The sequence below is a fragment of the Hemibagrus wyckioides genome, unplaced genomic scaffold (genome assembly GCF_019097595.1).
Source record: "Hemibagrus wyckioides isolate EC202008001 unplaced genomic scaffold, SWU_Hwy_1.0 Contig1, whole genome shotgun sequence".
Lineage (NCBI taxonomy): Eukaryota > Metazoa > Chordata > Actinopteri > Siluriformes > Bagridae > Hemibagrus > Hemibagrus wyckioides.
Window position 1 is genome coordinate 357,198 of NW_026690769.1, and position 14,426 is coordinate 371,623.

General features: G+C 35.0%; 1 gene segment (V, D, J or C); it reads left to right on the forward strand.

Moving 5' to 3' along the window:
- Positions 1-8,796: 8,796 nt before the first annotated feature.
- On the forward strand, positions 8,797-14,212 carry LOC131349643 (T cell receptor alpha variable 26-2-like; the record flags this gene model as incomplete). The annotated part of the segment is given in 3 exon segments: positions 8,797-8,836; positions 8,986-9,089; positions 14,027-14,212. Coding segments are annotated over 3 exon segments (330 nt in total), but the record flags the coding sequence as incomplete, so codon positions are not given.
- Between the last annotated feature and the right edge of the window lie 214 nt (positions 14,213-14,426).

The following is a 14,426-nucleotide window of genomic DNA, read 5'->3' on the forward strand; positions in this document are numbered from 1 at the left end:
CAGAAGCAGTAGGTACTGATAAAGTCATTAAAAAGTAAGGAACAGGTGTGCAGCAGTGGGGCGGTAGGGTGCATACAACATTAACAAAAACACATGGGAACATAATTAAACCCTGCCAGACCGCCCTCTGGTGTCCTGACAGGGAACTGTCCAGCAGTCCATGACAGTAAATGCAGTCAGTCTGCCTAAAGATGTCTAAAAACTGGTTATGCTGCATTTCTCATTCTATAAATGTCACTTTGTTCAGTTTAATTATGTCTGTGATGGACCTGTATTGCCAGAGAGAAGAGTTTACACACTCTGTACAGATGGCAGTAGATAAAGTTTTAAAATGTTTTACTGAACTAAACAGAAGATGGGAAATTTTGCCAACAGAACATAATTCCCAGGCTGTAACACAAACATGTTAATATGACTAATTACAATATGTATTTTCATGTGTATCATTACATGAATTCCACAATGGGTTCATTCACTGATCTTCCTAAATAAAGGCTCCAGAATCATGGACACACTAGGCATAAGGAGGGAATACACCAGTGGTGGGTTATCAGTGTCAGCAAGGCCTTCTCTGCTGGCCTAAACAGCAGTGATCTGAATCACTGACTTGCATTTTAATATATTTAATATATTTTTCCATGAATGTGTATTAAATTATTCACAGTTGTCTATTCTCTAAACTTCATAGCTTTTCTCTTGGTTGCGCTGCTTCCAGTAGTGTATATTTATGATAAGAGTATTTATCCAATCATATTTCAGCCAGTGGCTGACATCATGTGTTGCCAGGGTGAAAGAAATCTGCCTTAAGGCCTTCAGAATCAATAGTGCAGGCGCCCATAGCTTAAAATAAATGGCAATGAAACTGTTAAATTAACCAATCAGATTTCGAGTTGGTGTCATTGGGTCCATCTAGCAGGCATACGATTATGTCAGCAATTTCCCGTCCTTTGATTGGATAATCAGAGAATATATACTTTTCTATTTAACGGTTGATTAGTATCTATTGCCGTGGCGTCATAATGATGGTATAGAGGAGGATTAATTCACGAAGGACACCAGTGAAGGCCTAGGTGTGAAATGCACAGTCCGCCACTGGAATACACCATATCACAGGTGTGGAAAAAGTACTGAGAATGTACATGTACATGAAGCTTTGCACATTGTCACTATTTGTGTAAGTATTTTTATTTCTACTGAAACCAGTGCTACTTAATGAAAAGAAATTAATTTGTATTTAGTTAATGTTGACTATTTTCATGAAATGAACCAAGGTCCTGCCACTTAATATTGGCTTCCTTTCATTCCTTTCTGTTCTTTGGGCACATCCCCAAGAACACTGCTTGTTGATGTCTCCTTTCCAACAGAATGGAGTTAGTGAAATTATTACAATAGTCGTCAACTGAAAAGTTTAGCATGAGCCCATAGAACAGGAAGATGTACATTTGCAGGGTACAATGAAATTGCATCAGTGCACAACTTCCCTGTCCATGGCAATCTGGCTCATTGGTCTAGAGTTATGATTCTCGCTATGGGTGTGAGAGATCCCAGATGAGCCCTTCCTATATTGTTAACATGTTACATGGAATAGACTGAGTGGGACAAAACTAATGGAAACTTGGAGTGCCGGCTGCTTGGTTCTCATTTGGAAGCTTGTTTCTTGAGAGGTCCAAGGAGGTGCAAATCCCATGGTGTATTTCACCAAATAACCTCTGAAAATCAAAGCTCCAACCTTGAGCCTATCCCAGGAATGCTGGGAGTAGGGTGGGTCCTTGGATTGAAGCCTCTTACAGGACACCATGCTAAAACACTCATTCACACCTAGGGGCAATCTAGATAAATCAGCTATTGGCATGTCTTGTGGCCATGGAGAGAGCATCCAAAACTACACATAGTGAGTAATCTGTGGCTCAGAATCAAAGCAGGGATGCTGAAGATATGTCAAGGTGCTACTTATCTACTTGACTAACTAGCTGCTGTAGCTCACTAGTGTGTGTATTATTTTATGCAAATTATAACAAAATATAGATGATTCAGAACGTAGCCAACTGCTTGCTATCGGATTGTAGACGTAATCTGGTGACTTCACATGACTTCATCTCACAGCTAAACAGCACAGCAGGACCTTCATCAAACTGGACAAAAGAGACATGCTTTTACTTGGACCAAAGTCTGCAGTGAATTGTCGTATTGCATGCCTCTAAAATGTGCACATAATAAAAAATACCAGCATAAATGTATGCCAAAAATGATTCACTGTAAAAAAAAAAATTAGAACGTGTAGCAAGTAAGCAAAGGTTCACTAGTGAATTAAAATTAATCTGAATATATGATTGAATGCAGTTACTATACTACAGAAACAATATGGAAACAATTAGTAAAGAGATTCTCATTCTAGTGAACTGCTTAATATTATCACTAAATCTATCAAAATTTAGCCTTAACAGACTTAAACAAGCAATAAAATATATTATGAACATTCACTGCTTGTTGTTTAAACAATGGATTTAGCATATATAATGCCAGAACTGACAAAATATTATTACTAAGTAAAAGTGGGTGGAGCTAGATGTGGTAAGATACAGTTTAGAAAGTTTCACAGAGATCCTGCCATTTATACCTACTGCAAGAGAGACACAACAGTCATGTTACTCTTCTTTATTTTCATAGTTGTTAAAAACATCGGTAAGACATTTATATTATACACAAACTTTAGGTGAATGCTGGAAATGAGCTGATACCTAAACATGATTAATTAATTTACACAATGAAAGTAGAAATGTTTATGTTGTTGTAATGTTTTATAGCAGGTGCTGTTGACAGCAGCATTACACCAGAACAAACCATGATATCTTCAAGTGAAGGCAGCAACATCACACTGACCTGCACATATGATGATTCAGCTAGAAATCTCCACTGGTATCGACAAAAACCTCAAACAGAACCAGAATATCTCCTGCTGATTCATAAATCCTCAGATGGTGTCACTAAAGCTGAACATGACCCAAGACTATCCACCAAAGTTCGTAAAGATGAGAAGAAAGTAGATCTGGAGATCTTTCCTGCTGCAGTATCAGACTCTGCACTGTACTACTGCACCATGGAGCCCACAGTGACACAAAACTCAAACAGACTGTACAAAAAGTCAAGCTGCATGTTTTTCTCAGCAGGGGGAGATGTTTACCTGTTTCATTCAAATACACTTTTCTTTCTTAATTCTCAGACTCTGGTGTTGATTTGCTTTGAATTTCAACAATGATCCTCTTACATATGTTGGTAATGCTTATTGGTTGAACAATCAAAGAAGAAATCCTTTAAAAATAAATGTTCATCTTTAATCAAAATAATGAATTTGTTATTCCCCTGATGTAATAAAAATGTAACACAAAGTTCAATAACAATATGTATTTAAATAATTTAGGATGCTGATTTTTCATTTAACACTGAACTAAATACTTCACTCTTCATTATTTGGCAGATTATAAAATAGCACTTGAAATCACAAGTTGTGGTTGAAATGGAAATGGTTGCTCCACTCCAGACTCTCACTGTGCTGCCACATGTTCACTCAGTCTCCACAGCACTAAGTGCAGTTCTCATAGCCAGTGGTGGCAGCTTTTAGCCCACTGACTTTAGCTAGCTTAGTAAATGACAGTGTAAAGTTCACATGTTAGAAATACCACAAAATGCTATACTATTACAGGAATAATGATAATAAATGCTAATTCTTTGATGAACAGTTATTTCTGTGTTTATTGTGCTTGAGATCTGACGTGTTCAACATATGTTTCTGTGCAGGTTTACTTTGGTCTTGAGTCTTGAATAATAAGAATGTCTCCTAGTTTGATTTCCCAGTGTGTTTTTGACATTGATTGAATACTTCAGCACTTAATTGCTGTGGGTTTTGGGAATATGTCTGTTACCCTCTGAGACCCTGCATCTGTGGAACCTGTAAAAGAAAGCAAGATTGTTTAGGAAACTTCTAAGTTAGATTTTTGTTTCAGGTCCCAAGATACAGATGATCCTAATTATATTTGATAATAAATCTGTACTACTGTTAATAATTAGGGGTGAATCAATACTAATCTGTAAACTGCAAAGTGTTTTTGATGATGCCTAATGTTTTCACAGTGGCTTTATTAAGCAGATGGCTTTATCAATTATATTAAAATCAAATGGGTCATGACAAAGTAAAATAGACAAAGACAGAAAAGAGGCTGGTTTGTTCATCACCTCAGTGAAATACCCTCCAAACTGTCCTATTTATAATCACAACAAACAAATAAGGACACAAACAATGCCCCAATGTGTGTATATTATTTTTTTCAACCACAATATATAGTAATTTAATGATGATTTAATGTTTATAGAATAGATTGATTGTTTTCATTATTAAAAATGATATGCTGTCAGTATTTGTTTACTATGTGCTTAGGACAGGTTCCTCATTCAAGGTTGACTAGAACTCATTCATTAGTGCACTGATTTTTTCTACTGTTTTGTCATAGAATCATTTCATAAAAGTATTTTGGTTTCAAATATTATCTTGTGATTAATAATCAAGTATTTAAGTAAATTTAAGGTCATATTGTGTGTTTACTCCCCTGATAGGACAGGATGTAGGACTTTCTTTATGACCAATTCAGTACTGTTGAGTTTTATGACTGCTTTCAACATCCTTGTGGGGGAAAAAAACATGAAAAGAGAAATATATGGGGGTTATGAAGACATCACAACTATCTAAATATATTAAATTATTAAACCACAGCATATGTAAGTGCCAGTCTAGGAGAACATGACATATGTTGCTGTGGCAATCTCCATTAAAATATTCTTATTTTATTAATGAGAGAGAGAGAGAGGGAGAGAGAGAGAGAGAGAGAGAGAGAGAGAGACAGAGGGAGAGAGAGAGATCCAAACTCATAATGTCAAAATGTTGAGTATAGAACAGTTATCATGAACATACATAACTGCAAGTAGGTGGAGCTGACATTCATTTCTAAAGCTAGAGGTTTGAACTAAACACTCAGGAAAACAATGTTGTTCCTCTTCGTGGTGTTTTTCACTCTTGCTGATGTTGGTAAGTCATATACACTGCACACAAAATATTATTTTTACTAATTAAGAAGACACAATTTTTCATGTGAAATGTGTCATTTATGATTAAAATATCACAATATTGTTGTAATGTTTTATAGCAGAAGCTGCTGACAATAACATTAAACCAGATCAAACCAATGTATTTTCAATGGAAGGCAGCAACATCTCACTGTCCTGCACATATACTGGATCAGTTAACAGTCTCCACTGGTATCGACAAAAACCTGGATCAAGACCTGAGTTTCTGCTGCTAACTGATGAAAGTGGTAGTTATGTCACTGAGGCTCAACCACCTCATCCACGATTGTCCATAAAACCAGATAAAACGAGTAAGAAAGTGGATCTGATCATCTCCTCTGCTGCTGTATCAGACTCTGCTCTATACTACTGTGCTCTGGAGCCCACAGTGACAGGAAATCCAGCTGCACTGTACAAAAACTTTCACACAGTTTTGTTATATTGAAAGAAGTTTTGCCAATGCTTTAGATAAAGTTACATGTCCTTTTGGGGGATTCTCTCTTTCTCTCTACTGATCAGGGTCATGGTTGATAATGGAGTCTGTCCCACACATGAGGTAGGAAACACCCTGAATGGGATGTCAGTCCTTTGCAGAGCTCCATACACAAACCCTTTCACATACTTATTTACACATAGTGAATATATTAGTAAATTTACTACTGTCATGTTTTTTGGAGGTGATGCAAAACTCCACACAAACTGACAGTAACCTGAACACATCATCAAACTGGGGATCCTGAAGCTGTGATGCAGCAACACTACCTGCTGTGTCACTGTGCTATCACACTGTTAAAATCCTTCTGCTTAAAGTGTTTTCTTGTAGTGTGGTGTTGTGTCATTGTTATAATAAAGAACGATTACTTATTTTAAGTATTATGTATTTTGACAGCCCAACTTTAACAAGCCATAAATATATTTCACAAAGCAATGTTTAAATCTTTTATTTACTTTATAATCCTGCATAGGCTGTTGTCACTGAACCTTTCATACTACAAAATTGTAATTGCATGTGATCAGTTTATTGGTGTAATAGGGGTGTGTTCACTACATGCTCACTCACAGATAATGTTCACACACTACACTATCTTTTACCTGCTGAAGTGTGTCTGACCTTTAAATCCCTTTTTTTCATGAAAATGTGTGTGTGTGTGTGTGTGTGAAAGAGAGAGAGAGAGAGAGAGACAGAGAGAGAGAAGGAGAAATTTTAAATTGCTAAATTATAAAACTATTTATTAGTGTGTTACGTTTTTCTCTTCAGTGAACACAAGATGGCGCAGTCACTTATCTTATTGTGGGTCTAGAACTAGAGCACCACACAACCTGCTCACATTCTCTGAGATGATGTTGCTACTTTTCACAGTAAACAATTGTGACATAGAGTTTACTTGTTATTCTACTAAATAGTTTATTTATATTCTTCTTTATAATGGGCAGTTTAGCAGATTAAATTGGGCTGACCGATGAAGATGCCAACATTGTCAGAAAAGAAACAGACTCTGTTATTCTAAAATGTTCATACGAGTCAAGCAGTGATTACACTGAGCTTTACTCTTCTTTTCCTTTTACCAACTTAAGAGCCATGCTTTTCTCACAAGATGGAGATATTTACACTTTTACATTCACTTCATCATCAACCTGTATCATTAACCATCATTTAACCAAACAGCTAGTTTGTTGTGTAACTGGTTATTATTGCATGGAACCAGTGGACACTGTGGATCAGAAACCCAGTAAATGCTCTGTTCTGGACATTCTTGTACCATTAAATTTAGAATATTAATGCTATATTTGATTTATTTGGATTATTTTAGAGGGAATCTGAAAAATACAACATCACTTCCTGGGTGTGTCCTTCTAGAGACGTGTAAAGTTCAGCACATACAGCACTATTATACAGAATCCTCACAGAGCTGTGTTCAGAAATGGATCAACTATACAACTTACTGTACATAGTGAGATACATACCACTGATTCTCACTCTAGTTACAGGTCATTTATTTTTCATCTGTTATAATAATTATTACAATGATATTTAATCTGTTTATAAATTATATTGATTAATTACCATTTGTATTAACCTAGTCATTTTTTTATTTTTTATTATATGATTTGCAAAAAATACTTCACTGATATATTTCTTTATGTTCTTCTTACACCAGGCAGTTTTGCAGATAAAATTGGACCAAAGGATGAAGATGCCAACATTGTCAGGAAAGAAACAGAGACTGTTATTCTGAAATGACTGATGGCTACATTGGCTAGATGGCTAAATTATTGTATTAAAACTATTTAATACACTAACATAAAAATGTGTATTTTTTTCCAAATTACATTTGTATCGCTCGATCCTCTCTCACTGCCTGAAATGGCTTTCTTGAAAATAACTTTATCAGACCTCTTAAAAGTCGACATGCCAATTCGAATCAATTATAATACTAAGACTTGAAACTCTCCTGAAACCTTTTTTTTTTTAAATGAATGTATTGACAGACTGAAACACCAACTGGTGTAATGATGTAACTTATGAAGAGTCACTGAGAACATCAGTAAATGAATTTAAGCGAATCTTTTTGGCGAACAGAATCAAAAGATCCCACAATTCCTCTTCTTATAATAAAGGATTTATCAATACACAGACATTTTAAAACATTTCATTTTTATAACTTTGTATTTGTCTTTTATTCTGCTGAATAAACTACTACATAGAAGCAGAAACTGCAGTAAAATAAAGCAAACCAAAACCTGATTCGGAAATAAACTAGGCTAGGCTATGCTAAGCTAGTTTAGGCTAGGCTAGGCTAGGTTAGGCTAGGCAAACGTGCGTCAAACAGAAGCTAGGCAATTACAAGGTACAGCAAAGGAGCTTAACTCGGGAAACTAATTCCTGTGTCACTACTCACATAACACTAAACAGGTGAACCAACTGAACAGGGGAAATGAACATAGAACCAAAATAGAGTTCAACTCTAATGTTCAGTGCTGCCCTCTGGTGGTCTAGCAAGGAAATATCCATGATATATATGTGTGTGTGTGTGTGTGTGTGAAATGTATGTGAGGTGGTATTATTCCCACATGAATTTATAAAACTCACAGCATAGTTAAGGTCAGCTCTTTATTAGTTTGAGATTAGTACATGCATTAGTTCAGAATTAACATGTACTGGAGTACAAGGTTATGGGATGATTGATTTTTGGGACGGTGATTTTTTTAAGCAGAATAATGATATTAATAAGAAATCAAATGAGATTGATTAAAAAATAATAGACACAAGAAAGGAAAGAGGCTGGTTTGTTCCTCACCTCAGTGAAATACTCCACAAAATGTTTGTAATCCTATTTAACAAACAGGCTTCAAAATAAACAAATAACCCAAAATATCCCAAAGTAGATGCACTATTTATAATCCACACAACAAAGTATTTTCTAATTCAATTATTGATTAATGTTATGAAATGGAATAAATATTTCTCCTTATTAAAAATCTTTCATTCTGTTATTGTTTGTTTACTGCATGTTCAGGACAGGTTCCAAATGAATGTAAAGCCAGGATGTTTCAATAAGAATCAACACTAACATCACTGACACTGTCATTGATGCTGTGGGGTGGAGCTTCATGAACCTTTATGATGTTAACATATCAGAGTAAAGAAAGAATATTTTCAATCAGCTAAGATCATTCATCATGTTCACTGTTATATTCATGTATCTGTGGCTTTCACTGGGTGAGTAAACATTTTTATTATTGCAAAATACAATATTCTTAGATATGAATGAACACATGTTTTTTTAAAAAGTAGCAAATTGTGAGTATGATTTATGTAATACCTTATTATTAAATTATTTATGAAATAATATGTTCTCTTTATGACAGGTGACTCCATGGCAGATCCAATAGAGCCACTTTTCACTCATAAAGTTGTAGATGAAGGTGATGATGTTACTCTGTCCTGCAGCTACAAAGACTTCAGTGATACCATATATAATGTGCAGTGGTACAGGCAATATATGAACTCTAAACCTGAGTATCTTCTTTATGTTACTCCAAGTGGAGATCTGAGTTCCCCCATCCCGCATGGAATGTCTGCTAAAGTTCATGAAGATAAACAAGTGGATCTGATCATCTCCTCTGCTGCTGTATCAGACTCTGCTCTATACTACTGTGCTCTGACGCCCACAGTGACAGGAAATCCAGCTGCACTGTACAAAAACTTTCACACAGTTTTTCTATATTGAAAGGAATTCTTCTAATGAATTTGAGGAATTTACATGCCCTTTAGGGAAGTTTCTCTCTTTCTTTTTCAAGATTTATAGAGTTTATATTATTATAATATTTAAATATTAGGAGACAGCTCATTCATTCATTCATTCATTCATTCATTCATTCATTCATTCTTCTATAACTATTCTATTTTGGCCAGGGAAACCAGAACTTTCTCAATTACATTAGATAGAAGGTTAAACAGAAAGGTACACAGAGGGTCCAATTGTGAAGCAGCTGAGGCTCTATACAGGGTCAGGAGTTGAATAAAGTTATGTTCTGTAAATTATTATCATCATAATCTGTGAAAAACAAACAAACAAACAAAAACCATGGTTTCTTATTCCCAGCAGGCTTGTTTCTCTGCAAATTGGGGTACAGTTTTATGACTGAGTAACAAACAAACAAACAAACAAACAAACAAATACATAAATAAATAAATTCAAATAGAAAAGACCTTGGTGCGTTAAAGTCTCTTTCCTTTTACCAAAAGATGGCGCAGTTTGTTATCTTCTTGTTGGCCAAGTACTAGGATTCTGCTTACATCCCCCTAAGATGCTGACTTCTTTGATTATGAATACTACTGTACACAATATAGACTACAGCTATACTGTAGTCTTACATAGATAGTACTTTTATATATAATGCATTGACGAAAAACAGATTGTACATGATTTCTGATTTTAATACATTCTAGAATTAGAACGTTTTATTAATCTCTGCACAATCAAGCTAATTAGTGTCATTTTCAACACATCACCATGCCTTGAATGCAGTTTGCTTTAATCAAGAAAGGAAACTGAAATTGCAATATGCCTATACATGCAAATTCTGTAAAAAGGCATGATCTATAATACATTAATGTTTACTCCAGCAGAGACAAGCACATTATAGCTGCAATAAATAAAAGCACCTCTGTACAGGTTCACTTGCAATGTGATGTTTGTCATGAGATAATTATATACTACAACCTTTATTTCTAGGAGTTTCATCCTTAAATGACAAATTAGTAATATTAAAATCTAACAATTCAAATGACACTGATGTAAAAAATAGATAATGAATAGATAAGAGAAAGAAAAGAGGCTGGTTTGTTCCTCACCACAGTGAAATACTCCTCAGAATGTTTGTAATCCTATTTATATAAACAGGTTATTAGGTCTTCCCACACCCTGATTTCCATTTCCCATCCTGCATTGCCCCAAACTCCACTTCCCACAATGCACACTTACTTCCACATTCATTAGTTCATTTATTTTATTTATGTATTTTTTGTGCTATCAGTTTCTATTTGTTTACCATGTGCTTAGGAAAAGTTACCCATGTGAGGCTGAATGTAAAGCCAGAAAGCTTCAGGATGAATCAACAATCTGTCAGTAACATTAGTGACACTGTCATGTGATGCTGGGGGGTGGAGCTTCATGATCCTTTATGATGTTAACATATTAGACTACAGAAAGAGTATTTTCATTTATAAACTCATCCATCATGTTCACTGTTATATTCATGTGTCTGTGGCTTTCACTCGGTGAGTTAACATTGGTTCTTATATATTCAGAAATTGTGTTTAATTAGATTACTTAGTCTTATTAGTTAATTGTGAGTCTGATTTAATCAATTCTGTCTTGATTGTGTAAAGGTTAAAAACTTTGTTCTCTTCTCTATGACAGGTGACTCCATGGCAGATTCAATAGAGCCACTTTTCACTCATAAAGTTGTAGATGAAGGTGATGATGTTTTTCTGTCCTGCAAATATGAATCAAGCTACCCACAAAACTACCTGCACTGGTACAGACAATATCCAAAATCTAAACCTGAGTTCCTCCTTCATATTCACCAAAATGGAAATCAAAAATCCAGCACTCCCCCAAGAATGTCTGCTAAAGTTGATGTGAAACAAGTGGATCTGATCATCTCCTCTGCTGCTGTATCAGACTCTGCTCTATACTACTGTGCTCTGGCGCCCACAGTGACAGGAAATCCAGCTGCACTGTACAAAAACTTTCACACAGTTTTGTTATACTTAAGGCAGTTCTGCTGATGATTTAGAAAAATCACATATTCACACACTCCTAGAGGCAATTTGTAATTAAATTAGAATTGCACTAAAGATAATTCATGGCTCCACATATATAAGACTGAACAATATATAGTATTTAAGACCATTCCATGAGACCTGCAATGACGTAATGAGGAAATCTCCAGAATTAAGGAATGAGTTTTAGACTTTGCAGGAAATAAGAAATAGACTTCACATACTTTGTCACTTCTGTTGTGATGGAGTATATCTGAAATTTAACACTGCAATGTGTGTGATTTAACGTTTTGTTACTTCATTTTATATGGTGTGTACTTTAATTTGTTTGTGTTAAAGCATTACACAGGAAACCTCATAGCATTATCTCTACAGATGGTATAACCACTACAGACAGATTCCTGGTATTTATTTTCAAGTGACTAGAACTGCCTCATTTATTAGTGCATCATTTGTTTACTTCTCTTGTGCAGTGTTTTGTTCTGTGTTGTACTGGTTACTCAGTTCATGGTCAATGATACTGTGAAGTGATGATATTTGTTTTCACACAGGCAGTTTTGCAGATAAAATTGGACCAACAGATGAAGATTCCAACATCTTCTGTTCAAGGCATTTTCTGTTCTGTTCATTCATTCATTTTCCTGATCCGGAAAATCAAAACTGTGTAATTATTTAAAAAAAAATGTTTATATTATATATAATTGGTCTGTTTGTAATCTGTCTGTGAATTAAGTACAAATTATAGTTGGACAATAATTTGTAAATGAGCATTTTGGACACCAAGACAATTCTGAACAAAAGTGTATCTCTAATGATAGTCTGGCCTACCTTAATATTGGCTTTGCACAAATTAGATTTCAAACAAATATATACTTGGGAAATTTTTTTGCAGCTTTATGTATGTTCTGCTTATATTACTGTATCCCTTTAAAAAAGGGTGCAAGTATGCATATGTATAAAAGGAAAGTCCATAACCTGAGGTACTGAGATATTTAGAAGGGTTCAGTAAATTAATTCTGTTTTTACACATATACTTTACTGACTTGCACAACCAATTATTACAACATTATGTCACAAAGAAATCTGGTCTTGTCATACTGACATGCCTATGCCATGAAGGGTTCAAATGACTGGAAAAAGAACAATACTAATTCTCGCAAAGTCCTGAATATGTACAATATGGCTATATTTGTGGACACCTGACCATTACACCAATATTTGGGCATTCTCCAAACTGCTGCACAAATGTATAGGATGTCTTTGTATTTTTAAAAAACATGGTTCAACTCAGTGAAGATGTTTTTTGCAATGTTTGGCATAGAACTTGAGTGGTCTTGCCAAAGCCTTGACCTCAACCCCACTGAACACTTTTGGGATGAATCACAGAATAAACAATACAATATTTTTGCAAATATATAAAATTTGCCAAATTAAAAATCTATTTATTAGTGTGTTAAGTTTTTTTCTCTTCAGTGAACACAAGATGGCGCAGTCACTTATCTTATTGTGGGTCAAGTACTAAAACACCACACAACTGCTCTGAGATGATGGAAGCTACTTTTCACAGTAAAACCTTTGTGACAGAGTATATTTGTTCTTCTATCATACATACTGCTGATATAATATCCTAACCCCTGTCCTGGTTACTCTTAGTGCCTAAGATAATTTCAGAGATATCATTCTGATTAAACAACACAACTGTCCACTTAACACTAAACTGTCATAAGAATAAATAATCATCTAATGTCATTTCTCTGACAAGCAAAAGCACCTTCTGTGTCAGAAACACTGAAAACTGGAAACTTATCTGTAAATCTGCCTTTACTCTTCTTTCTCTTCTTCTGATCTCAGTGAGTACAGGAAAGCTTTTTCTGAATTATCAAGGAAAAATACTCTTTCTTATTCTTAAATAAACCATATTCTCTTCCACTTAATGGTTCTAACATTAATCTGCCTGCTGGTGTTTACACAACAGTTACCTAATTTAGAGACATCACTAGCATATATAATTTAAATATTTAAGAATGTAATTATTAGATTAGATTTTTACTAGATTAAATTGATCATTTTTACATAAATACATTAATTTCCTGCTTTCAGAATGTGTTTGCTTAAATGTGCTCTGGACAGGTTCCCCATATGAGGCTGAATGTAAAGCCAGGATGTTTCAGTAAGAATCAACAATCTGACAACAACATTGGTGACACTGTCATGTGATGCTGTGGGGTGGAGCAATTTTGAAGCTTTATGGTGTTAACATATTAGATTACAGAAAGATCTCCACTATTTTCACTGAGCTAAGACCAGTCATCATGTTCACTGTTATATTCATGTATCTGTGGCTTTCACTAGGTGAGTTAACATTGACTTTTTGTTATTACAGAAATATTAACTATATTATATTAAATATTAGTCTGTGTGGTGATGCAGTGTGAAAATGCAGAGTGTGGGTCTGACTTAAGTATTTCCTGTTGATTATTTAAACATTATGTTCTCTTCTCTATGACAGGTGACTCCATGGCAGATTCAATAGATCCAGATTTCCCTCATAAAGCTGTAGATGAAGGTGATGATGTTACTCTGTCCTGCAAATACAAATTCAGTGGTGTTTCAGGAAACAACTACCTGCACTGGTACAGGCAATATCCAAAATCTAAACCTGAGTTCCTTCTTTATATTGATCAAAGTGGAACTTATAATTCTGATCCTCCCCCAAGAATGTCTGTTAAAGTTGATGATAAACAAGTGGATCTGATCATCTCCTCTGCTGCTGTATCAGACTCTGCTCTATACTACTGTGCTCTGAGGCCCACAGTGACAGGAAATCCAGCTGAACTGTACAAAAACCTTCACACAGTTTTGCTACATGCCCTTTTGGGGAAGTCTCTCTTTCTTTCTTAAGATTTATAAAGAGTTTATATTATTATAATATTTGATTATTAGTAGACAGTTCATTCATTCATTCATTCATTCATTCATTCTTCTTCTATTCTTCTATAACTATTCTATTTTGGCCAGG